General features: G+C 43.3%; 2 protein-coding genes across 4 annotated transcripts in view; one reads left to right on the top strand and one right to left on the bottom strand.

Moving 5' to 3' along the window:
* Positions 1-3357, top strand: part of CRYBG1 (crystallin beta-gamma domain containing 1) — a 57696-nt gene extending 54339 nt beyond the window's left edge. Inside the window, exon 20 of the mRNA XM_023205932.3 lies at positions 1356-3357. Within this exon, the coding sequence (XP_023061700.2) occupies positions 1356-1444 (89 nt within the window). The 3' untranslated portion in view covers positions 1445-3357. The remainder of the gene's footprint in view (positions 1-1355) is intronic.
* A 1511-nt stretch (positions 3358-4868) lies between these two features.
* RTN4IP1 (reticulon 4 interacting protein 1) overlaps positions 4869-27432 on the bottom strand; it is a 56858-nt gene continuing 34294 nt past the window's right edge. For all 3 annotated transcript variants that reach the window (XM_023205937.2, XM_023205938.3, XM_023205936.2), the window contains exons 6-9: positions 24733-24869; positions 20588-20771; positions 16247-16339; positions 4869-4997 (exon numbers count right to left, since the gene is read on the bottom strand). In XM_023205937.2, the coding sequence (XP_023061705.1) occupies positions 4890-4997; positions 16247-16339; positions 20588-20771; positions 24733-24869 (522 nt within the window). In that variant the 3' untranslated portion in view covers positions 4869-4889. The remainder of the gene's footprint in view (positions 4998-16246; positions 16340-20587; positions 20772-24732; positions 24870-27432) is intronic.

The raw sequence follows: 27432 nt of genomic DNA, 5'->3' as shown, positions 1-27432 counted from the left end.
AACAACAGTGGAAGCTGATTCATGTTCACTTTAAAAAACATGAAGCCTGCACAATTTCATACTTTCCAAAGGCAAGAGAATGAATCAAATTATTTCTCAAGAACTTTCTAGTCTTCATGATTCTAGTTGAATTTATATGAAAGTATTTTAAGACACCTTTAAAATACAAAAGATACTCTTAAAATACAAAAAGTATTTTAACATACTATAATAATGAAGTATGAAAAGAAACATCGTGACTTTAATACTTCCTGAAATTTCAGCGGAATATGCCGTGTGTGTCTCTGTCTGGGCAGAGTGTAGGTTTGCTGGTAGTGGCAACGCTTTTTCCCTACTGCTACAAACTTACACAAAAAGGCCTAAAGCGCCTTACCATTGTATTCTACAGTACATCTTGGTCCAAGGAGGAAGCATGCTTTCAATACCGGTCACTCCCTGCATCAAAATGCACAGATTTTTACTTTGATGGGGTCTTTGTTGATATATCCTTGGTGCTGAGGTTTATGTTAAAAAAAGGATAAGTCATCTGAAGGGATCTTTATTCTACACTGGAAAAAAAGAATCAGATAACCCTTTTCTTAATGATACTTCTCCAAAGAAAGAAGCCATGAGGCTGTTTATAGCACTAAAGTATCTGAAACATCCAGTAAGCACCTTTGGAAAATCTTACAAACATTCTGGTAAAAGGGAGTTAGAGAGGTCATGATAATAGTTTTACAGTACAATGGTACTCAGCGTCTTAAATGCTATGAAGTTTTAGCCACCAACTGAGTCCCCAGTAGTGACAATGCTACCCTGTCCCTTTGTGTACTCCAGGTGTCATTCAAACCTTCCCTTTGACCTAATACAGCCTGTTTTCATCGTTCATGCAAATGCTGTTCCTCAATAACCATTCCTCCCACCTTTCCACTACTGCCAGGACTGCCTGCTCTTTCCTCACTGGTGTCTCGAATCCACCATCTCACCACCAAATATATGTTAGTCTCTTTACTCCTTTTCCCTTCTCTCGAGTTTTCCCAGTTCCCTTGAATTTCAGACATTGTAAGAGTGACTGTGGACTAGCTCCTAAGAACTGGGTAGAAACAGGAGCCCATGAGGTGGGATGTCCTGTGTGAAGCTGCTGGTGCCCTGATGATGGGATCTGGAGATCTGGACAGATTCACCTACGGCAGGTTGACCCTGTCATCCCACAGGGGCTCAGGCTTCCCTCCCTGCCTTGCCTCCTTGAGGCATGCTGTTCTACACCTTGTTTACTTGCTTACTTTTGCTGTACTGGTGTTGGGAAAATTGTGTCTACTATAGACCCTTCACCATGGGCACATTCATCTTTTATTATTTTCCTTTCTTTCTTTTAGGGGGCACACAGTATGATCAAAATCACATTATCCTCAACACTGTCAGCAAAGAGAAGTTTACACAAGTGTGGGAAGCCATGGTCCTATAAACCTGAACAAAGAAGGAAGAAGAATCTTCTGGAGGTCCTTCCACTCACCTTATTTTTTAACAAGGACAATGCTGATGGAAGATCCAACTGGAAAGTGGATCAACTCCTTCATTGATTCTAAATTCAACCTTAAATCATGCTGCCATGACTCAGAGAACTTACTCATCGTTTCAAAAGACTATCATAGCTTTAAGCCAATAATTTGTCCTCCTTTCATTTCTTGCCTTTCATTTTTGGTAGCTGCTTAAACAGGTTGCCTAATTAGCAGCTTTTGGGCGATTTTTTAAAATGTTATACCAAGACTTCAAGACTGTGTACATTTTAAATTATTTCCAAAGATAGTGACAGGAGAGAACTGGAACAAATTTACCAACTTTGTAGGCCTACAAAGCCCTTACACTTTAAAGGGTAAGATAAAGGCTTAGGTTTGAAAGGTAGAGAACTGTTTAGCATCTGAGAAGAAATACTTTATTGGCCTGTAATTTTGGTTCTTGGCCTTAAACACTTTCTGGAACCTTAAAATATGCTGCATAGCACAGTGGGAAAGCCTTAGGTCTTCACACCTTTAAGAAACTCTAAACAAAATACTACTTTCCTTTAGTTCATATTAAAAACTAATGCAGTTTAAAAATTTCATGTCAAAGTATGGTAACAGTTGTTAGTAGGATTTGAATTATTATTTTTTGATTCAGGGTCTCACTCTGTCACCCAGGCTGGAGTGCAGTGGTGCAATCGCGGCTCACTGCAGCCTCTACCTCCCCAGGCTCAGGTGATCCTCCCACCTCAGCCTCCCAAGTAGCTAGGCCTATAGGCACACACCACCAAGCCCAGCCAATTTTTGTTTTTTTGTAGAGATGGGGTTTCACCATGTTGCCCAGGCTGATGTCAAACTTCTGGGCTCAAGCAATCATCTGCTCACCTCAGCCTCCCAAAATGCTGGGATTACAGGCCTGAGCCACTGCGCCCAGCCAGGATTGGAATTATTTTAAACTCATCCATGGGCTGCCCTAGAATGTCACAAATGAGTGTGGCTTAATGCCTTTCTTATAGCTGCTACTGGAACACTATCATCATGACCTAATTTATGAGCCATCCTTACTCATCTACAAGTGCTGAAGCAATGTTATATACATTTTTGCTAAACTCAGATTTGTTAGCCTAATTTCTTGCCCTTCTATCCACCTGCATCTGCACATGGCCTGCATGGGGCTGCCTCCCTGCAGTGTTCTATAGCCATGCTTCGGGGTACAGCTGTTGGTGGACAGCCTCAGGTCTTGGGGGCACTGTAGCCACTAAATGAGGTATGAAAGGCTCAAGAGGACAACCAGCAATTATCCCCAGAAAGTGAAGGAAAAGAGACCTTCAGGGATGTTGCTGGTCAAGTCTTGGAACTCATGATTTGACCGGAGTCAAATCAATCTTCAAGCAGTCTTGGAACCCTCAACTGCAATAAGCATTTCAAGAATGCAAACATACTGCTTAACTACTGACAAGACACCGGCCCATACGCTGCTGTTCAAACTGGGTTCTAGCTTTGAAGAACAAAAGTGCTAAACATTTCCTTGAATATATTCTTCCTCTTTTTGTCCTCATCACTCAATACTGGTGCTCTTATCACACGTAGAACAACTCGTTTCTTTTCCATCTATTCAAGTGTGTTTCCAATTCTAAAATGCTGATCTTCTCTGGAGTCTGTGGTAGGCAGTTCCGGTCATTGGAATAGTTTATCTTGTTTTAAAATATTATTGGCGCTTGTACAACAGCATCCAACGTATCTGTCTTGTTCCTAGATGTATAGCTTTGAATTTAGGCCTTTTGTGCATACCATTACAATATGGTGGGGTAAGACACTCTACAATAGCCTGTGCTGAGCTGATCTCTTAAATAAACTTGCTTCTGGTTAACTATGTTGATGAAATCTGAGAGTCCATTCAGTAGCCCTCATCTAACCCTTCAAAGAGAGTCAGCTAGCAGATTAGAAACAAATGTCTGATTAGGATGAAGCAGGTTTGAGGGGTGCTGGTTTAACAGCAAGAAAGTTTTGCCGACACTCTTTCCAAACTCCATGGTTTCTGAGTGGAAACGAGGATGAGTGAGGTCCTGGCTCAAGTATTTTACTCCCACTACCACCTGGGAGCCCTCCAGGAAAAGAGCTGAGGCTGCTCCAGATGGAATTCAAGAGCAGTTGGTATGTACACCTGGAAAATCAGACTTTTTTTTCTTTTGAAATAACTCGGTAGTAAGACCAGACCAGCAATTCTAGAGAAAAGCCTACATCTAACATACATGCTACCAAACACGTGTCTAACAGGAATAAACCAAGCAGAAATCTCAAAACAGTTAAAGGAAGTTTACATCAAAAGTTAAAGGAAGCATTTCAGGTGCAATACTGAGGATGAGTATATTAGGAAGTAAAAACACTTACCGTAAATGAATATTCAAAAGTGCACAGTGCAATGGGTTGACTGGAGAGAGATCTAAATGTAAACATTTGACATCAAAGTGGCGAGCTTTGGGCTCCATTGAAAGGCTGCAATTTCCACGGAAGAGCCCTCAGAGAAGCATGTTTCATTGCCGAAACGGGCCTAACCCTTATGCAAGACGTAAGGGTTTTGACAAGTTAGAAACTCTGCCCTCACTTTTCAATATTAAGAGCAGAAACAGATGAATCACCAGCCAGATTTTTATATATGACACTAAGAGACTTAGATGTGGTGACCACATTATGGTGGAGGAACAAAAAAGGAAACCTTGGTCAGTTAGAACAGTGCTCGGTGATTAATTCAAGAAGGACCAGCTTTACATTATCTCTTCATGCTGACATCCATCCATACACTGAAAGTTTTAGTATGGTACTTTAAGATGATCAAGCCCAGCACGGTGGTTCACGCCTGTAATCCCAACACTTTGGGAGACTGACGTGGTGGATCGCTTAAGCCCAGGAGTTTGAGACCAGCCTGGGTAACATGGCGAAACTCTCTACTAAAAATACAAAAAATTAGCTGGGTGTGGTGGTGCATACCTGTAGTCCTAGCTACTTGAGAGGCTGAAGCAGGAGAATCGCTTAAGGTCAAGGCTGCAATGAGCTGTGATTGTGCCACTGCACTCCAGCCTAGGTGACACAGCAAGACCCTGTCTCAAAAACAAAAAAGACAATAAAGTAGTTTAAGCTAGTAAAATGGAAGGTGCCACAGCAACCTGCAAAGCCAGTGTGAAAGAACAGCTTGAAAAAACCTAGAATTTTTACTGACTACAGACAAGTTCAAGTGCTGATATTTTTATATCGATTACTGGCCAAAATGGTGTGCTTATTTTTTAAAGCTTGTATCATGGAATTTATAATCTAATCTGGAAAAAATGTTAGAAAGGGATGTCTAGAAAAAAATTTGGGCTCACAGGCACTCACCAAATAAGAACGCCAACAATCAGTAAACTGCATTTTTATTTAGACAACATTAATTACAGTCTTTCCTCGTGCGTGTCCTCTTTCCACCTTCAGGAAGGCTTCTGGAACTTTAGAAAAAGGAAAGGTTTGTTCAATAACTGGCCGGATCTGTAAAACATAAGAGGTTGACCAGTGGATAAAAAAGCCTACATCTTTCAAGGCAGAGGACATTGGTAATTAGTTTCTTCACAGTGTCCTTCAAGCCACAGTCTCTCAAGCGTCTCTCCAGTGGACCCAGGTCAGGTTCTCACACGGGCCACGATGCTGCCTCCATTCCTGCCTCACTGCTGCTTCTCTCTTTACGGCCCTTCCCACCCCACTGCCCAGTCTTACTTCTCCTCCACGCTGGTCTGTCACTCTCCTACTCAGAACCCTTCAACAGCTCCCACCCTGGCATTCGAAGACCGATAGCATCCTGAGCTCAGCCCTCATCCAGATTCCACCCTTTCCCAAAACGGTCTACTTGTCGTTTTCTTCACCTGGTATGTTTATGCCTCTGCTGGTACAAGTCAGTGAGCTCAGAAATCCTTCTCCTGTGAAAATTCTACTGCCCTTCCCATCCAGGTCTCACACTGTCTTTCCTCATGCCCCAGTTTGCAACGTGTTGTCCCTTTCGACTACCACAGGAACCATGTTGCCTTCTTCACAGACTGTACTTGTTTACAGCTGGCCCATCTCAGTCACTCTGTGCTGTATGGTAAATAACAAAGAGAACATCCCAAGGTCCTTGCTGTATGTATCCATCTGGCCCCTTACAGAGAGTGCATGGAAATAGTGTGTGTGTGGTTTTTTTTTTTTTTTTTAATTTGTTAAGTGTTTGGCATATCTACCCAACCAGAGCATAAAATACCTGTGGGACAGGGGACTAAGCCACTTTGTTTGCATCCCCCACAACACCGAGCATAATGCTAAACATACAGTAGGAGCTTCATCAATGTCACTTAGGTGAAAGCTAATAAGGTAAGTGGGGGAAAAAGCATCTTACGTGAGCTTTCTGGGCTTCGAGAATACTTGCCCCAGGCTGGAGCTGCCCTGGCAGGGTTTGCTAAACAACGGTGCGCTGGTTACAATTTACAAGAAAGCCATTCCAGCCAGCTCATACATGTTTCAGTGCTGCTGGGTCTTTTCACTGTACCACAGTAATGCCAGCAACCTCCTTCTGAAACTAGGTCCCAGGTAACGTCCTCTCTCTGCATGCAAAAATCCAACTGAATTCTTCCTTTTCAAAACTTTAAGCAACAATCAACGGTTATCCACTGGGTATCTCAGTGGCCTGCCTCCTATAGCTCCACTGGCAGAGGTAAGTTATCAGAAGGCATAAGCCAACTCATCCATTTTATAACGTCTTTCCTTTTACAAGAGGAAGAACTGTTATTGTGACATTCAGCTGCATCTGATGAACCTTCCTCCTGGATGAATTTCACAGCCCAGCCACCAGAAAAGCATCTTAGACTCCAAAAGTTCCCTTCTCCAAAGAGATGAAAATACTTTTGTACCCGCAAATCACAATAAGCTCATAATAAAAGCAACAGCTGGCACCTACTGGCCTCACTATGTGTCAGGCACTGTTTTAGGGGCTCTCTAGATTTCATCTCATTTAATCCCCATAACCATTTTCTGGGGTAAATACTGTTATTCCCATTTTACAGATGAATAAATAAAGGCACAGAGTTAAATAAGTTGCCCAATGTCACACTTCTGATAAACGGCAAGTCAGGATTCAATTTGGTGCCATCATCTGCTATCACCACTATGCACTGAGCCTTTCCTATAGCATCTGCTGCTGTCTACACCTACCCCTAAAACCTTAAAGGAAGGGAAAAGTTGCCAAGGACGGTAAGGATTTATTACATTCTGCATATCGGCCTGCCTGCCTTGTGCCAGCTGAGGACCTGGTCTCTAGACCCTGTGTCCAGGCCACCAAGAGGACAGATGTGTGGTACACGGGTGCCATCCACACCTATGGAGGACGTCACTGTTGCTGATGCCCTGCAAGCTGAGCATGACCTCAGAATCTTCACCACTGCAGCCACTATTAACTGCTCTGAGCTGGCTTGTGAGACGAAGCCTATTTGTCTTCCATTCTCTCCAAGAATAAGGCAGAGGACTGTGGTGAGTCCCACTTTGAGGTGGACTGCATTAATGTTGCCGAATGGAATGCATTCATGTTTCTTGGCCAAGCACAGTGGCTCACATCTGTAATCCCAGCACTTTGGGAGGCCGAGGCAGGCTGATCACCTGAGGTCAGGAGTTTGAGACCAGCCTGGCCAACATGGTGAAACCTATCTCCACTACAATCACAAAAATTAGCTGGGTGGGTTGGTGTGTGCCTGTAATCCCAGCTACTCGGGAGGCTGAGAGGCATGAGAATCGTTTGAACCCGGGAGGTGGAGGTTACAGTGAACTGAGATCGTGCCATTGCACTCCAGCCTGGGCAACAGAGCGAGACTCTGTCACCAAAACAAGCAAACAAAAAAAACCGGTTGTTTCCTGTATGTCCCACATGAGACCTGCAACAATCACTCCCCCAAACAGTGTCCCCATCCTGGGACACTGTTTTCAGGATGCTGTTTACCTGGAAAAGGAATCACCCGAATGCATGCTGAAAATGCAGAGTCCAAGGCCTCCCATGAGAACAACGACATCAGAACCTGTAGGGGTGGGGCAGAAACAATGCTTCCCCAGTGATCTGCATGTATCCTAAAGTGGGACTCACCCAGCCCTCTGCCTTATTCTTGGGATCCCTAACTTGTACCATGTACATACCCATCCATTCCACAGACTGACAAAGTGTCCGCCTCCTAAGGCACTAATCCAAAACAGGCTGAACTCAATGTTCAATTCAGAGCTCTGACTGGGGACACAGATCCTGAACTGATGACACAGGGAGCTTAGAGTTACTGCCCACTTTAATCTGGCTGGCCAGGCCTTTTGTGGCAAATAACCCGAGAGGGCTGACCATGGCATAATGAGTCATTCAGCAGTTCCCGTAAGTGACAATGGAGAAAAAGGTTTCCAATTGAAGGCCGGCAAATGCCACTGTTGGCTGAATCCATAACAGCAAACAGAGATTAACTGGATAATGAGACAGTCTCTATGTACAGCCTCACATCAGACCTAGAATACTTGTTTGTTAAGGACAAAGGGATCAGAGTTAAAATCCAGAGGGGGGAAAGAAAGGTTACTCGCAGTGAAGTGGGGATGTTTATGTGATGACGCTGCTGTAGTCCACCTGGCACAGGGAGCCCTGTTATAAAGCGGGCAGGCTCAACAGCACGCTTCCCACTGTGCAGACACACAAGGCTCACAGCCGACCAGGGGACGCTCACAGCAGCAGCCCTCATTCAGTTTTGGATTCATGTGTGGGGTGCTGATTGTGCCTCGCATCCCTGATACAAAAGCTGAACCAAGCCAAGCACCAACATTGGCACCTGCTGCCTGACATCGCTTCTGTGAGAACGTTAGGGATGACGGGAACCTCAACCTCTCTGGTGTGGCCTTGGAATATTGCTGCTTACCAGCCCCTGGGCAAGTCCTCCTTCCTGCTGAGGCAAAACCCTCTCTAATGCTTGAGGGAAAGACAGTACAGGAAACTGTAAGAGCATGAGGCTGCTGGTGGAGAAGGACACTGTCTAGGCAGCCATGGCAGCAGGCAGAGGTTTTCCCTCAATTCCCATTTTCCCAGTGAGAATCACAAAACAGTAGAGTTAACATATCTGAGTGTGCCTCTTTTGATAGATTAGGAAACTGAAGTGCAAGTGACTGAGTGGTAAGTGCAAGGTCAGAGCTGTCAACAGCAGGGCCAAAACAAGGACCCAGGACTCCGAATGTCGCTACTGCATGGGATGGATGTAATCTGGGAAGTCACAGTCTGTTCCACTTCTTTTCCTAGACCCTTGGCCTCTTCTTCCACCAGGCATAGAGGCTGCAGATCTCAGAGGGTGAGGTGTGTGAGGGGACGCTGACAGGTGACGAACACCAAGGAAGACCTAAGGGCTCCTGGTCTGAGTCCAAATCCACACACCTGTGGACAGGCACCAGGACCGCAGTTCCAGCACTACCTCCTGGACAGGTATGCCCCCGACCTCTGTGATAGGTTCAGTATTTCCAGGGTCGGGGTAAACAGGAAGAAGGGAACTTAAACTAAGTCTACCTTTAGATAAAAAGAAGAGAAAAGGAAGAGGTGAATTTTGCTCTCAGTTGCTGTTTCTTGGAAACTTCCTGCCCCAGATGGCAAACTCAAAACTGGAAGATAGGGTGAGACAGGAGGGTGATGGCAGATGGGGGAACTCTCCAAGGGAGTAAATGTGCCATTTGGGAAAGCATCAAGGACTTGTCCCCAGGTACCCCTAAAAACTGCACTTCCAACAGCCAGAAGGTGAGAGGAGAAACCCCATATAAATTTGCTCATAGAAACAATTTCAGTAGCATCAGGAAACTTCAGAAGCATTGAGGCCATGAGATCCATGAGATACTTGCCACATCAGGCAAAGCAGCCCTCTTCCAGTGTGGTCCTAGGGATTCAGTCCCTCATCATTACATTCTTTCCATGGAGCAAACTCCAGTGGCAATAAGGAACTTAAGGGTTAGAATGTACTTCATTGCTAAACAACGGCCCAGCTATTCAAGACGGACCTGGGACATCACCTACCTCAGAACTCATTACATTTTTCTCAAAAGCTGCAGTGTCCAATATGGTAGCCTCTAGACATGTGACTATTTACATTAATCAAAAGTAAGTAATTAAAATGAAAGAGTCAGTCTCTCAAGTTGCATTTGCTACATTTCAAGTGCTCAGTGGCGTAGTGGCCACCAAGTGAATACTGCAGGCAGAGAACATTTCTATCACTGCACAACGTTCCAAAGGACAGGCTGCTCGAAAGGTAACTGAGTGTGACCAACACACTTCTCCACCATCTAGTGGGTCAAGTTAAGTGCTAGTGGGCCTTCAGTAAGTGTTCTGAATTGAACTCAAATATGGTGCATAGGGACTATTCTGATGCTGGCTAAAATCAATCAACTGAGAAATCTATATCACTGCTCAACCAAGATGCTTGGCTGGCATCTCAGATTTTGAACATACCTGTGAACATTAAGCTCCTAACATCAGAAGGCTTACTAATTATATGAAGAATATATATGTGCAAATAAACATTCAAAAATATCTTCCTGGCCATGTGCAGTGGCTCACACCTATAATCTTAGCATTTTGGGAGGCCCAGGCAGGCAGATCGCTTGAGCTCAGGAGTTCGAGACCAGCCTGGGAAACATGGCAAAACCTTGTCTCTACAGAAAATACAAAAAATGTAGCTGGTCAGGGGCACACCTGTCCAAGAGGTAGTGCTGGATAGTGCTACATGGGGGGCTGAGGTGGGACGATCACTTGAGCCCAGGAGGTCAAGGCTGCAGAGAGCTGAGATCACACCACTACACTTCAGCCTGGGTGACAAAGTGAGACCCTGTCTCAAAAAAATAAAAAATAAAAAAGATCGTCCTACCATGCTTGATTTCTAGCCATCTAGTTTCCCTACTCAGGAGCAACCAAGATTTCTAGCTGCTCTCATATCCTTTTCAGGTATTTTATGTATTGTGGTAGGCAGAATAATGGCCCCCAAAGATATTCACATCCTAATTCCCAAAATGTGTAAATATGGCACCTTACATGGCAAAAGAACTTTGCTGGTGTGATTAAGTTAAGGATCCCAAGATGCAGAGATTATCCTGGATTATCCAAGTGGGCCCAGTGTAATCTCAGGGTCCTTATAAGAAGAAGGCAGGAGGGTTAGAGGTCAAAGATTAACAGAAGCAGAGGTTGGAGTGATGTAGCCACAAGTCAAGGGAGATACAGCCTCTAAAAGCTGGAGAAGGCAAGGAAACAGATCCTCCCCTATAGCCTGCTTCCAGGAGGAATGCAGCCCTGCCCACACATCTGGACTTCTGACCAAAATCTTATTATTATAAGATAATAAATTTGTGTTGTCTTAAGTCACCACATTCATAGTAATTTGTTACAGCAATAAGAAACTAATACATGCATATATAAGCAAATATGTATAGATATTTTACTTTAAAACACAGTTACACAGTCCTTCTTAGCAGCAGCTATCATCTGAAGACTGCCTCACCACCACCTCTTCTCAGTCCTGCAAGATACTGAGAAATACAAGATGACAGAATAAAATACCAAGAATTCAAACTCTAGGTAACAATGTCTGGATGATTTTTTTTTTTTTTTTTTTTTTTTTGAGACAGAGTCTCGCTCTGTCGCCCAGGCTGGAGTGCAATGGCCGGATCTCAGCTCACTGCAAGCTCTGCCTCCCGGGTTCCTGCTATTCTCCTGCCTCAGCCTCCCAAGTAGCTGGGACTACAGGCGGCCGTCACCACGCCCAACTAGTTTTCTGTATTTTTTTTTTTTTTAGTAGAGACGGGGTTTCACAGTGTTAGCCAGGATGGTCTCGATCTCCTGACCTCGTGATCTGCCCGTCTCGGCCTCCCAAAGTGCTGGGATTACAGGCTTGAGCCACCACGCCCGGCCTGGATGATTATTTAAGCAGAAAACAATGAAGGCTGTAGAAGGAACTGTCCTAAGGATCAAGAGACCTGGGCCCTGCCTATGTGACTTTGAGCACATCATTTAATTTCTTAGGGCCTCTGTCCCTTCAAATGTGACATCACAGCAGGATGGGGGATAAAGGGATGAAGACAGTAAACTAGACAAGTGCAAGGCTTTCTTCTTTCCAGTCTATGAGTATGCTATTCAATGGCATATGCATGACCTGAATATAATTTGTGCTATATCTCCCCCCACCAAAAAGTAAGTATGTTAAATAGTATGAAAACAGGAACTGTTTTTTGTACTTAGGAGAAAATGCCAATAGACTGTAGGCACAAGGCACGTCAGTATCAACCCATTACGCTTAAGGGGCTAATTATAAATCATTCTTTTTGAGAATGCTCAGAACAGTGGTTTGCAAACTGGTGTCTAGGAGCCCAGGGCTCCTTGGCTGTGTGGAACAGCTGTGAGGAAACAGAACATTTGCAAGGGAGGTCACTCCCTGCCACCACTTCACCAGCAGAGCAGCTCCTCCTCTGCCTATTTTGTAAACCGGAGCTTGGCCTGACTGGGTTTCAGTTAAAAAACATTTAACTACTAGTTTAAGATAAGGATCGGCAAACTTTTTCTGTAAAGGGTTAAATAGCGAATGTTTTAGGCTTTGCAGGCTTCACATTGTCTAAGTTGTCTTCTTCTTCTTCATTTCTTTTTTTTTTTTTTTTAACAAATCTTTAAAAATGTAAAACCCAGGCAGGTGCGGTGGCTTATGCCTGTAATCCCAGCACTTTTGGAGGCCAAGGTGGGTGGATCACGAGGTCAAGAGATTGAGACCATCCTGGCCAACATGGTGAAACCCCGTCTCTACTAAAAATACAAAAAATTAGCTGGGTGTGGTGGTGGGTGCCTGTAGTCCCAGCTACTTGGGAGGCTGAGACAGGAGAATCGCTTGAACCCAGGAGGTAGAGGTTGCAGTGAGCCGAGACTGTGCTACTGCACTCCAGCTTGGCAACAGAACAAGACTCTGTCTCAAAAACAAAAAGAAGTAAAAACCATTCGTGGCTCAGAGCACGTGCAAAAACAGGCCTTAGATTGAATGTGGCCCACAGGCTGTAGTTTGCCAACCACTTTATCTAAGATATAATGAAAATACCAGGTAACTTAAAATTCAAACTGAAATTGTGCCCAGATAGGATGAATATGGAGTCCTACGACACGCAATAAGCCTTCGTGACAACAGTCATGTGAAAACAATGCCTAAGACTGGATCTCCAGGAAAAACAGACTGTGAGATCCCCACATACTTAGGAAATTTCAGCTCCTTTTCACTTTTGAGCCTGACAATGCTGAGCACATTAAAGGCAGGAAACCTTAATTCCAAAAACATTTACTGAGTGCTGCACTGGGAGAAAGCAAAGGTAGGGTTGGTGTTCATAAAGAAGGCAGAAGGACGATGCTATTAATGGATTGACAGAGAATGCTCATTACTGTGGATATTACCTCGGTGGCTTCTCCATTTTTACTGGGGCAGGCAGGGCTAATAAGCTGAATTTAGACTCCGTCAGTAATACTCATTCATCCAGATTCTTTTTTTTTTTTTCCCCTTGAGATGGGATTGCCCTGTGTTGCCCAGGCTGGTCTTGAACTCCTGGGCCCAAGCGATCCTCCCACCTCAAATTTTTAAGTAGCTGGGATCACAGGCATGAGCCACCACACCCAGCTCAGATATTAAGATAGTTTAAATCACAAGTAACCAGTAACCAGATCTTCTTCACACTCTTAAAAACAAGTCTCTAATGAGGTAAAATGGTTCAGAGGGTAAGATAATGGGTAAGTAAAGAGAGAAGGGGCCTAGAAGGTAGGCCACAGGAGAAATTCCAGACACTAAATATACATACTAGATTTTCAAAAGCTGTGTATTTTAATATCTATCAAAGGCCAAGCGCGGTGGCTCAAGTCTGTAATCCCAGCTCTTTGGCAGGCCAAGGCAGGTGGATCATTTGAGGTCAGGATTTCGCGATCAGTTCGGCCAACACGGTGAAACCCTGTCTCTACCAAAAACACAAAAATCAGTCAGGTGTGGTGGCAGGCACCTGTAATCCCAGATACTCAGGAGGCTGAGGCAGGAGAATTGCTTGTACCCAGGAGGCGGAGGATGCAGTGAGATGAGATCACACCACTGCACTCCAGCCTTGGTGACAGAGCAAGACTGTCTCAAAAAAAAAAAAAAAAAAAAACAAATCTATCAAAATTATAAATGCATATATCTTTTGACTCAGCAATTCCATTTCCATGAACAGAAATCGTTATATATACAATGAGGTACTAAACATAAATATTGGGTTATCCACTGAAGCAAAAGACTGAAATTCAACAAATTATGGTGTACCCATACAAATACTATGCAGCTGTTAAAAAAAGAGAAAGCTTTTATATCCTGACATTAAACAAAGTTGAAGATGCGCTGTTAAAAAAAAAAAAAAAAAGAGCAGGTTGCAGAACAGTATGTTATTCATTTGTGTTAGGAAAGAAAGAAGAGAAAGAGAGGAAAAAAAATATTTTTCCTGTTTTGATAGAGTATCTTACTAGTAATACTGGCTGCATCTGACAAGCAGAATCTCAGTGACTGAGATATAGCAGTCAAAGGAAGATTTCTTGAAATAACTTCTTCCATTTTTAGGGGTTTTGAACCTTATGAATGTATTTTTTCAAAGTTCAAGTATTTTACAAGAGTTGGTTCTGTTGTTTCATAGCTTTTCACCATCAGAAAACAACTGTAGCTCTTCTAACAGTTACCTGCTAATGAGAATCATGAAGGCTCAGCCAAAGCTTGGAAGAATTTAAATGTCCTCCGATTTAACAAATCTCTACTAACCACACAACACGTAAGTAAGATCTGTTGTGTTATTCTTTCCAACTTCCCGGGATAAAAAGGCAATGACCTCTCACATCCACACAGAAGCAGGGACACGACAAGAGAGCTGGCCTCATTGAGGCATCCAGTGCCACATACCAACTTCACAGTCCCAGAACCCCTCATTGACAGAAATGACACCCAAGCCCAAACAGCCCATGTAGGAGAGGAGAATCAAAGCACAAGGCACATTTGCTCACTCAACCTCCTTGGAGAATACTTCAAGGACATCCTTTTTTGTTGTTGTTTATCATGTCCTATTTTAGCCATTACCAGTTATCTGCCAGATGTAATAGGTAGATATATACAAGTCACCTCTCATCTCTGTTGGGTAAACAGTAATTTCCAGGCAGAGAGAGTGTCACAATATTTTGAATACAGAAGAGCAGTGGTAAGCATGTGAACAGCCTGGAGCAGGTATCAGGACAAACACAAACGTGGACTTCTGGAGGACAAAGACCTCTCTAATAATGGGGTTCCAACCACATGCAGCACTTACTTGATGATAATTCATTCTCTCCTTCCTAGAAATAAAATAAGCATTCTTGTGGGATATGGGAGAACCCTACAAAGAAGGAGTTACACAGTCACAATAACACGGAGCCCCTGCCCCTATCAGAACACACCAAAACTTAGAAGTCCACGAAAAGACACATAAGCCTGGAACCCAAATATCTGGGAAACAGTAACAGGCCACCCTCTTTCTTATATAGTCCCTTGGCTGTGAAAGAAGAAAAACCTCAAATACAGAAAAAGCAGCCATTAGTTCCCAAAAACATTCCTTTCCAAAATCGAAACGGAAAGATGAAATATGCCAGCAAGGGTCAAGGGCCAGAAGAAGAAAGCCCACCTCCAGGGGCTCTGTCCAAATGTCTCAGAGTGGTTCACACAATGCTAATGCTAGCCTGCTCTAACTCCATTCCCTGCCCACTGCAAAGTGACAAAGATAAGACAATGTATGCTGAAGTCCCAAATCAGCTTCAAGTACTAAGAATACAGCGGAAAGGTGGAGAGGGAAAAGCATAAGAGTGCTGGTTCCATTTCTGCACGTTTGAGCATGCCCCTGTTTCTTGGTGAGTCAGCTTTCTCACCTGTAAAATGAGAATCAGCCTATCTATGATCTCACACAACCCTCTGGAAGTTCTCCATCCTATAATTCCATACAATCTCTCAATAACATAAAAAATATCAGCATCAGAATACCACCTTCTCAGTTATTCCTCTAGAGATGGGAATGTCAGGGTGGTTTAGACCACGTAAAAACCCAAATAAGCAGGTGGCAGCTGAGGAGGCTTTCAATCCCCAGAATCCCTGAAAGACCTTTTGACATCCAAAACAGGATGACCAGATGATAAGCAACAGTCGCTTTCCCACAGAGTCCACAGCAGGACAGACACTAGTAGGCAGAGTACACCAGCCAGTTGTCTTCACCCAAATCCCCATCAATCCTCACCCACCCTCGCCCTGGCCACTGACTGTCTCAGATAGACTATTTATTTGCCCTCAATTTTATTATACCCACCTAGAAATCAGGAGACCTGGGGACCTGACAAAATATTAGCAGCCCAATGTAGATCACAGCTGTGCTCTGATCTAACCAAGTGTCTTTGGGGAAATCCTATAACCTCCCTGGGCCCACCTCTTCATCTACTAAACCAAAGGGGTTTGACTAGATGAGAGAAGCTCTTGTATAGATGGAGCAGTCTGTGTCTACGCCTCCCATGGAGACAGAACCAAAGACACAGCATGTAAACTTGGCCATGTAAGGCAGCACAAAGTCAGGTGAGCAGGCTAGCTCTGCAGAGTCCCCACTGACAAAGCTCAGTGGGCAGGTCTACAGGAGGTGCTCTAGAAATACAAAGGCTTCCAATCCAGGTTTCCAGGTGCACTTACCTTTCCCGCATCCACCAGTTCTGCAATGTCATCTAAATATGGACCACTGGCCATGAAAAATGCCCAGCGATAATGGACTCCTTTCCAGAAATGCTAAAAAGAAGAAACAAAACATGTCAAATACAGAAAAACATAAAATCTGACTAAAAGCCGATTTAGGGAAAAGCATTTTCTGGATGACTACAACAAACTGACTTCTCATTCCATGCTGACAAAATGTGTGCACAGCCCCTTGGCACAATGACTGACAGAGAATGGATGCTCCATAAATGATTAATAAATAACTGAACAAAGACATATCCACGTCACTTAGGCTCCTTCTCTAAACTGTGACTGAAGAACAAGTAAGCACAGGAAAGCTTTCCTTAAAATGACCGTCTACATGGTTTTCCACAGTGGGTTTCCTCCCTGGGAGGAATCAGGGGCTGAGACCTCTAGGCTTTCCCTACTAAGGTTTGAATAAAGCCCAGAGGCACCAGAAAAGAGGTTTTCACCAAATTCAAAAATGTTTTGGGGACAATAAGTCACCAAAATATGATCTTAGACAAGAGGCCCAATCACAATTTTTTTTTTCTGATTCTGACAGGAATAAAGTGGCTTTAAAGGCAAAACAAGTGCAAAGCTCCTTATACATCATGGCTGAATCTTCCCTACGGTTATGGCAAATACAAAGCCATCTAATCTATTATGGGGCAATACCTCTCCAAATGAAGATGCATAAAAATCTTACACCAAGAGGGCTCATGACCAGTCTATGGCCACTTATAATTGTTATTCTTTGTTTCTTTAATTGAGAGAGGGTCTTGCTATGTTGCCCAGGCTGGTTTTGAACTCCTGGTCTCAAGAATCCTCTCACCTCAGCCTCCCAAAGTGCTAGGATTACAGGCGTGAGCCACTGTGCCTGGCTGTAACTGTTACTCTTTATGTCGAAGGTAGGGTGGGCCATTATGGAAACAGCAAATGAGCTGAGGTTCTCCATGATACCTCAATGACCTGCCCAACCAAACTTTGATCAGATGGGAGCAATCTGAGGTAGCAGAGGGTCAGCCAGTACCACAGTGCTGCCCTCTCCACAACTACCCACAACTGTGAGGTGAGCTCAGACTTCTTTGCCATTGAGCTTACACTCAGTATGATATAAGCTACTACCCTGGTGTGAGGCTGGAAAATTCAGTGGAAACCCCATACCCCAGCACTTACTAGTTGCATTATTTTTGTTTTGTTTTAGTTATGTTATTTTTATCAGGCTACCTATTTCAGCCCATTTCCTGGCCTGTAGAATCGTGGTAGCACCACCTAGCTTGCAGGATTGTTGGAAGGATGAAATGAGAATGTATACAAAATGCCTCACACATAGAAAGTATTCTATCAATACTTGTCCAGTGCTAAAAGAGAAGCTTACTGAGGAAAGACTGAGACAATACCAATTCAGTTTAAGAATGTAGAAAGAAAGAAAAGCGGTTGCCTAGGCAAAGCTTCCCACTGGGTGTGCCAGGATGGCTTACTGGGTGAGTGATCCTATAGATTATCGACCAACCCAGAAAACCTGTGAGAGTTAAAGGATTCATCATTAATAATTACCCTAGGACAACAGATGTAAAGAGAGTCAGGCATACTCTAGAATTGGTGTGATGAGATATTGACTCCCCTTAGCCCTCATGATAGCCAGGCAGAGCCAGGGCTGTTAGAAGTCTCCGGATAGGCTGGTCTTGGAGGAGCAGGGCTTGATTTGTTCATCTCTATTACCCAAGGCAGCCTCAACGTGCTGTTCAAGTACTATCATTTTCTATGTCTGTCATGGCATGAAAGATGTTGAGATGCACTGGTTTATGCAACTAACCTAAAAAGAAGAGGCCAGGCACAATGGCCTATAATCCCACCAGTTTGGGAGACCGAGGTGGGAGGATTGCTTGAGGCCAGGAGTTCAAGAGTAGCCTAGGCAACATAGCAAGACTCTGTCTCTACAAAACAAGAAAAACAAAAAAGCTGTTTGAAGGATTATGTGGCTAAATGCCAGAAGCACTGAGAATGTCCCAAGCTTACTGTGGATCCAGTTAATGACAATCACAGAAGATCTGTTCAAATACTTTTCCCTAAGGTCTGGCTTCACAGACTACAATTAAAACATTCTGGTAATTGTTTAGGGTATTAAGGAAGGCACAAAAATAGTCACAACTGCCACCTCTGTAACTCTTCACAACATGTGGCTCTGTAAAGTGAAACTTTTGGTCTGTAACAGCAGAATTTTTATATTCTACTACAAGAGGTCTGTGTTCCCCCCGCCGCCCACCCAGGCCACTACAGGAGAGAAAGTAAATCAAAGCAGGCAGGAGAGTCAGAAGCATGACAATGAGGCTTTAACTGTGTGCACAATCAGAAAGACATTGAAAACTACTTAAAAGGTTTTCACATGAGATTACCACTATCATCTTTCAAGTAGGAGGAAAAGAGAATGAAGATAGCTATGCCTGTTTTACTCTCCGAGGACAACTCTGAAGGTTAACTTGTAAGAGGTCTCACTGGAGTACAAACTGAAATCTTACAGAAAACTTAAACTTACATTTTAAAGCACTGGAAAATCTGGGTTTTGTGAAAGAGAAAGAGGAGAGAAAGGACAGCTAAGAGCCCTTTCTCTACCACAAAGTACCCTGTGGACACTGTTTCGGGCTACTGTCTGAATCAAGTGAAAATAAAGGACACCACAGTGCAGGGCCTGGTTTGTTCATTTCTATTACCAATTATATTTCATAAGAATTGAGTCGTGGTCTCCTCCATCATAGCTCTTTGTTACGACCTCTAAGTATTTAGTTAGTACACAGAATTCAAGAGACCAAAGTCCTAAGTTTCATCCCCATAAAAGGTCCCAAATTAATATCTGGAATAAATAAAATGCTAAAGATAATTATCAAGCCAGTCATCTCACAAACATGAGTCAGCGTTGGTCAGACTGACACAGCTATTCACTGCCTTTTTACCACCAAGGAACTTTCTACTGCCTTGTTACAGAGTCTCAAGTATTTTGTCTAATTTAAAAAAATAGAATCTTTTTTTTTTTTTTTTTTTTTGAGACAAGGTTTTCCTCTGTTGCCCAGGCTGGAGTACAATGACACGATCACGGCTCACACCCTCTGTCTCCCAGACTCAAACCATCCTCTGGCCTCAGCCTCCTGAGCAGCCTCCTGAGCAGCTGGTCTACAGGTATGCACCAACAGACCTGGCTAATTTTCTTATTGTTTTGTAGAGATAAACTCTCACTATGTTGCCCAGGCTGGTTTCAAACTCCTCAGGCTTAAGCAATCCTCCCATCTCCACCTCCCAAAATGATGGGATTGCAGGCATAAAAGCCACCGTGCCCAGACTGTCTTTATTTTTGCTATCATATATTCCCTTTTAACATCAATTCATATTTTAAACCAATGATCTATAATTACCACCAGTTTATCTCATGAAATTATAAAAGCCTCTGTCCCCATTGTGATGACAACAGGCTATGAGGTAAAGTGGAGAGCAGATGCTCAAGCTCCATTAGTCTTGTAACTGAGGCTCATCTGCCCTAGTCTCCAATGCCCACCACTCACCGAAGTGTGCAATTTGGGTGAGATGTATTCAGTTTTGAGCTTCATACAGCCCTGGTAAAAGTGGCCCTGTTTCAGAGTCAGGCTGACTAACCAAGTCCCAGAAACTCCCATCATGTCAATAATAGCTGGAGTTTCAAATTTACACGGAATATGCAGTGTTAGAACAAGTTGATACAATCCCAGCAAAGGCAAGAGTGGAGGCTTACTGAGGTAAAAGTACAACTTCTTTTACTCATAGACTTCTAAATGTCTGAAAGCCCCAGTCTGGGAATCACTGGTCTATCCCAATACAATGAAAACAGCAACTGTTAAGTTTTCATCTTTATATACAAGAGACTGTAAGTGTTAAGACATGAAACAGAGAGAGGGTCATCAGGCAGAGACAAGAAGGAAGCACAGACAGTACATCAGATGTAATCAAGAGAGGCAATAAGTAATAATAAAGGCTAACATTTAATAAGGGCCATGTCTCCATATGGACTACTTCATTTGATCCTTACAACCATGCGGTAAGGTAGATCTATTATCAGCCTCATTTTACAGGGGAAGACACTGGGGCTTAGAGACCTTCAGTAACTTGCACAGGGTTACACAGCTACTAAGTAGAGGTCAGATTTTGAAGCCAGTCAGTGTGACTCCAGAGTCCATGCTTGCAGCCACTGTGCTATGCGGCCTCCAAGAGAAGAGAAACTGGCTAGGTGGCAAACCAATTTCTAGCAGCAGGAGGCTGCTTGCAGTCACCAACCAAGACCCTTCTTCCTACCTTTAATGCCTTCGAACCTACAGTGAATCCTGACTGCAACATGCCATCTGCTATGCCCAGTCGGTCCATGTTCAGGAGGAAAGGAGTCACCAAAGTCACATAGGTGGCTCCTGACCATTGCTTGAGAAAATCTGGAGCCCATGTTTCAGTGGATCCGCCAACATTATCAAGGATAAAATCAAACCTGGAGAGGAGGAACCAAATCAAAACATTGTTGTCAGGCTTTACACTGGACTCTGAGCCTCCTTCCCTTCCAGCACCAGTTGGCTTGGGTTTATTTCAGTGGCGAATCTTGCACTGTGCTGCACCTCTCGCCATCCTGCAGAGGGGTGGCTGCTTTGATGGAGACGGAAGGACATACCCACTCGCTGGATCTATGACTTTTCTGCAAGGTAAGTTGAATGTGACTAATTTTTGTCATAAAATCATTTCACTTTCTAGTACTTTAGAATGGCTTCAGCAAGTAGTTCTGAACAGAGAGTGATTCTGGTTCACTACAATGCACAGAATAGCCCCTCACAGCTAAAAAATTTTCCAGCCCAAAATGTCAATACTTGAGAAACTAAGGTTGCCAAGGTTGAGAAAGTCTGACTTAATTAAGCTTTGTAAAAAACTGCCAAGTTTTCCATTCGCTATGTTCTTTAGTGCACATGGATACTTGAAAGTAAAGTATGAGATTTTCACCTACAACAATGATTTGTTTTTATTCTCTTTACAGTCAGAAATGCTCATGGAAGCATCCTCTTCACCTTCTGGAATTTTCTATCATTTGGCTTCAGGTACAGCATCAGGACAATGCAAAAGGAGAAATGAACAGCCTGTTCTAACATGCCAAAAAAATTCAGTGATAATGGAATCCACAGGAACTAACAGATATATTCAACTTCTTACATCTAACCTAAAACTTCTGTAATCACTATATTCTACTGAAAGGGGGTAAAAACTTAATAAGCTTTTAAATACTTTTGAAAACAAAGATCTATATAGAGAATACATGCATATAAATTAAGCACATCAGTTGATGAATTCCTCTTTGGTAAATCTTTTCTCCCTTCCAAATTCATCTGGATGATGTCAAACATTAAAGTTCCTGAAACCAGCTTTGGCCAACTTTGTGGATCTTGAATATTTTATAGAACCAAACTAAAGAAGGGCAAGGCCGGGCGCAGTGGCTCAGGCCTGTAATCTCAGGACTTTGGGAGGCCGAGGCGGGTGGATCACCTGAGGTCGGGAGTTTGAGACCAGCCTGACCAACATGGAAAAACCCGTCTCTACTAAAACTACAAAATTAGCCAGGCGTAGGTTTACATGCCTGTAATCCTAACTACTCAGGAGGCCGAGGCAGGAGAATCGCTTGAACCCGGGAGGCAGAGGTTGTGGTGAGCCGAGGTCATGCCATTGCACTCCAGCCTGGGCAACAAGAGTGAAACTCTGTCTCAAAAGAAGAAGAAGGAAAAAAAAAAATGGCAAATATAATCTAAGGATATGAAATGTGAAATGCAGGAGCATGATGACCTTAATAGATGACCATTCTTTTCACTAAAAAAGTGTCTACTTCATTTCCAAGTTTTGAATGAACAAATCTGAGGATACTTAAAGAAAACTTAAGGGCAGCCTGGTATTATAGAACAGGAATTGTCTGAGAAAGAAATCTGGAGACCAGGTTGTGAATCCAGCTCTCCCAACAAATCATTGGTGGCATGACCTCGAGTATGCAAAAACTCGTAACTCCTCTGCCCTTCATTTTCTCAACTACAGCATCATAGGGTTGGACTGAAGGATTTCAAAGCCCCTTCTTGCTATAAAACTCTAAGATTCAAATACCTAAAAAGCTGCTATTTGGAAGGAGGAACATATTTATCCTAGGTAGACTGAGAGGTCAAACTCCAGGCAGAAATTACAAAGATCAATTTTAACTAAAGCTATCAAAGAAAAGAAGTAGTAATGGCTTGCATTTATAAGCCAGGAAGGTCCCCCTACTAGAAAAGTACAAGCGAAAGGAGCAAGACCACTTGCCAGGAAGACATGTCAAGGAGGGAAGCGTAGCACCAGTTTGGGAGCCTAGACTGAATGTCCTCTAGCCTTCCGTCTCTCAAGTTCTCCTATTCTCTGGTGACAAATTCCGGACATGTATAAAACTTCAGGTAGGCCAGGTGCGGTGGCTCATGCCTGTAATCCCAGCACTTTGGGAGACCAAGGCAGGCAGATCACTTGAGGCCAGGAGTACAAGACCAGCCTGGCCAACATGGTGAAACTCCATCTCCACACACACACACACACACAAAATAGAAAAATTAGGCAGGTGTGGTGGTGAGTGCCTGTAATCCCAGCTACTCAGGAGGCTGAGGCACAACAATCACTGGAACCCAGGAGGCGGAGGTTGCAGTGAACCAAGATAGCGCCATTGCACTCCAGCCTGGGCAATGGAGTGAGACTTCATCTCAAAAACAAAAACAAAAACAAAAATGAAAAAACAAACAAAACAAAACCCCTTAAGGTAGACAGAGGGGAATGGGTAGGACTTGGCCCCAGTATCATGTTGCTACTCCTAGAAGCATCAGAAGATACAAGATTGGGCCGAGTGCGGTGGCTCACGCTTGTAATCCTAGCACTTTGGGAGGCCAAGACAGGTGGATCACGGGGTCAGGAGTTTGAGACCAGCCTGGCCAACATGGTGAAACCCTGTCTCTACTAAAATTAGCCAGGCATGGTGGTGCGCGCCTGTAATCCCAGCTACTCAGGAGGCTGAAGCAGGAGAATTGCTTAAAACCGGAAGGCAGAGGTTTCCGTGCCCAAAGAGGCTCAGGCCCTAACACACAGATGAGAGGGTAGCTGACAAAATCTCTGAAAGGGACAATGTTAGTCCTTAAACATGCCAGGCATGTTCCTGATATGGGAGCTTTATGTTTGCTGTTCTTTCCAGCTGGAACAATTGTTCTCCTAGATTCCCTCGATAATTAAATATTATTGAGCACCCACTACATGCTACTACACTCTTCCAGATGGAGGGATACAGCAGGGAGCAACATCAAACACACACAAATCCCATTCATTTGGCTTGCTCACTAAAGCCTCCACTCAAATGTTGCTTCTTCAATGAGGCATTCTTTAACCTCCCTACCTATAACAGCCTCCTCCCTAGTCTATTCCCTTTCATTTTTTTTTTCAGAGCACCTAGCACTAAAACCGCCCAAACAAGAATGTAAGCTCCATGAAAGTGGGCATTTTTCTGGTTCACCACTGTAGCTGGTGTTTGGAACCCTGTCTGGCAACAGTAGAAGCTCCCTTAACAGTAGAAGGAATGATGAGTTGGCTGGCTGCTGCCGGGTGCGCCGCCAAACTACTGTTGGAAGTTGGTGCACTGGCTGAGAAAGGCTGGGCGGCGTCAGATGAGGACTCCCTTTTTTTCTTTTTTCTTTCTATTTAAAAATATCCTTCTACTCAATGTGGGCAAGAGTAGTTGACTTCTGAAAATTAATCAAAAAAGGGAAAACCTTTTAAACAGAAGCAGTAAAATAGCTTTCCAAACACTCCTCATTTGTGCTGTCAGCTTCAGCTTGGTCTTGGCTGGATGAAGGTCAGATGAATAAGCTGGAGTCACAGTCAGAATCAACACAACCCAAGAGAATTCCTGAATGCATTCCGGTTTGGTGCCTCAGGCCAAACCACAGCCTGGCATTCAGACACACTGGGAACATCCACAGTGCTCCCATTACCAAAATTTAGGCTTACACTGTTTCTCTTAAGCCTTTGTTAAGCCAAAACACGGAAGGTATGTTTAGGGCTAATCATGTACTTCATGAACTACTCTATATTCTTCCTGTGGTGACAGATGCCACAAAAGGAACACATTTCCAATTTTTGTCTTCAGGCCTCTTACAAACCAGCATGTTAACTTCAAAATTAGCTAAGACTATGTAAGCAAAATAACTTCCTCAGTACCTATCCATATGCTGTTACCGTGTTGTATTAACATCTGGAATTAAAACAGAAGCCAACCTAAGTCACTTCTAATGACATGGAATGTTTTCATAGATCCTTCTCTAAGATTCCAACGTGATTATAAAGCCACCAAACCATCTCAGACCTGCATAATCAACTGTCCTTGTTCCCATTCCCAGTGTGAACATTGTTCTAATACATACGGTTTTAAGGATTTCAACTGCTCTTCCACACTTCCAGATTTGTAATCAATTACATCATCTGCCCCAAGCTTCCTTACAAGTCCACTGGCATCTTGAGAGCAAACTGCTGTCACATGAGCATCCCATGCTTTCATTACCTGCCCCCCACAAAAAAGAACAGAATAAAAAAGCGAGAGATTAGAAAAACCGACTGCATTGAAAAAAAACAAATCACTGGCACCATGTATACATGTATCGGACTAATCTCTAGAGAACTTTAAGTACGTCATCTTAACCAGAACTATAGGAAGCCATCTGTCAGAGACTAGTAAAAATGATTAAACTTTTGTTCAGTAAAAAAAAATCCCAAGAAAGAGATCTCATTTTCCCTACATGAGACAGCCAGCCACCTTATTGTCATGAAGTTACAACTAATCCACTTAGAGAGGGACTCAGTGCCTCACCAGTAACAGAAAAGACAGGAGTTGAAAGCCTCAAATTTGCCAGGCATGGTGGCTCATGCCTGTAATCCCAGCACTTTGGAAGGCCGAGGCAGGTGGATCACCTGAGGTCAGGAGTTTGAGACTAGCCTGGCCAACATGGTGAAACTACGTCTCTACTAAAAAATACAAAAAACTAGCTGGATATGGTAGCGGGCGGGCACCTGTAATCCCAGCTGCTTAGGAGGCCAAGGCAGGAAAATCGCTTGAACCCCAGAAGCGGAGGTTGCAGTGAGCTGAGATAGCGCTATCGCACTCCAGCCTGGGGGACAAGAGTAAGACTTCGTCTCAGTGAAAAATGACTGTTTAAAATGTATCCAGAACAGGCCGGGCGCGGTGGCTCAAGCCTGTAATCCCAGCACTTTGGGAGGCCGAGACGGGCGGATCACGAGGTCAGGAGATCCAGACCATCCTGGCTAACACGGTGAAACCCCATCTCTACTAAAAATACAAAAAACTAGCCGGGGGAGGTGGCGGCGCCTGTAGTCCCAGCTACTCTGGAGGTTGAGGCAGGAGAATGTCGTAAACCCGGGAGGCGGAGCTTGCAGTGAGCTGAGATCCGGCCACTGCACTCCAGCCCGGGCGACAGAGCCAGACTCCGTGTCAAAAAAAAAAAAAAAAAATGTATCCAGAACATTAAAATGCCACATATCTTCATTTGCATCTCTAATAAGTGTTAACACAATATTGAATCAGAAAGCGTGTCAAAGTAACGAGCTATTAAGTAATAGGTAATATATGAAAAGCTTCTCTTAAAAAGAAGGGGAAGAAACTATAATCATTTTTTCTTAAAAACTTGGATCAGGTCCTCTCCCTTGGAGTAAGAAAACCTAAATAAACTTTACCCAGGTTTTAAAATGCAGATGCCTTATATTTTAAAATAATAAAGAATAACTAGATTTAAATTAAAAGGAGAGCTAAATTCTAATATTGTTCAGAATTAAGTATCCAGAAAGCATCCTGCTCCAAAATTGCTAAAATTCTTTTCTATAATGTTAATTTCATAGACTTAAAAGGGGGCTATTTTCAGCTAATTTGAGAATAGCCACTTGAAGTTTACGAAGAAACATTTGTGCAGATAATTATAGATCATAAGAGATCACTTGTTTTCTCAATCCTGTCCTAAGTATCAATTTCCTGAGCTTCCTTAATATAAGACGCAAAGCCTCACTAGAATACAAGGGATCTGTGTTTGTCTCATTCACTATTGAATCCTCACTTCATGGCACACAAAGGTGCTCAGTAAATTTCTGTTAAATACAAAATATAAATAGTTTTTAACTTATTCATAATCTTACCCAATTTCTCACTTTTAAAAAGCAACATTGACCAAAGACTTATATATCCTGAAAAACTGTGGGGAATTGAAATATTTAGGAGTCATATGATACACAATTTATTGTTCATAGGCTGCAAACAGAGACACTTGAGTGTAATGATACGTTGCTTTTCACAGCAAGTCCCAAATCAAATTCAAAGATGTGAAGAATATAACCCAAGATGAATAGCTCATTCATTGCAACCATCCTTTCTCTAATACCTATATTAAAAAAGAAACTATTGAGGAAAAAGAAAAGTATGTTCTAAGCACCTACATTTAATATAGGTTTTTCTTTAAACAGTATTAAATCCTCAGGAAGAATTTGTCACATGTTGAAACAGGTTTTTTACCTCAAATTTCTAGTTTTTCCCCTCAAATTTTTAGTTTTTCCTTTCCCGTTTAGAGCCATTTATTATCTTGGAACATTATGAAAATGTTTTAAAAACAGTTTTACTTAATAAAAATTTTTCATGTAATATAAAACACAACTATAGAAAACACCAGGTGTGGCCAGGTGTGGTGGCTCATGCCTGTAATCGCAGCACTTTGGGAGGCTGAGGTGGGTGGATCACTTGAGCTCAGGAGTCTGAGACCTGCTTAGGCAACATAGTGAGACCCCGTCTCTGCTAAAAATACAAAAAATTAGCTGGGCCTGGTGGCACATGCCTGTGGTCCCAGCTACTCAGGAGGCTGAAGTGGGAGGATCACTTGAGCTGGCAGGGGAGGAGGTTGCAGTAAGCCAAGGTCACACCACTGTACTCCAGCCTAGGTGACACAGTGAGATTCTGGGAAGGAAGGAAGGAGGGAGGGAGGAAGGAAACAGCTATAGGGTGAACACCACCCAGATAAAGCAGCAGCACACTGGAAGCCATTCCAAAAATTCTCCTATGTGCCCCAAAC

The sequence above is a fragment of the Piliocolobus tephrosceles genome, chromosome 5, assembly GCF_002776525.5.
Source record: "Piliocolobus tephrosceles isolate RC106 chromosome 5, ASM277652v3, whole genome shotgun sequence".
Taxonomy (NCBI): domain Eukaryota; kingdom Metazoa; phylum Chordata; class Mammalia; order Primates; family Cercopithecidae; genus Piliocolobus; species Piliocolobus tephrosceles.
This window is presented reverse-complemented; position numbering and strand designations above follow the sequence as displayed.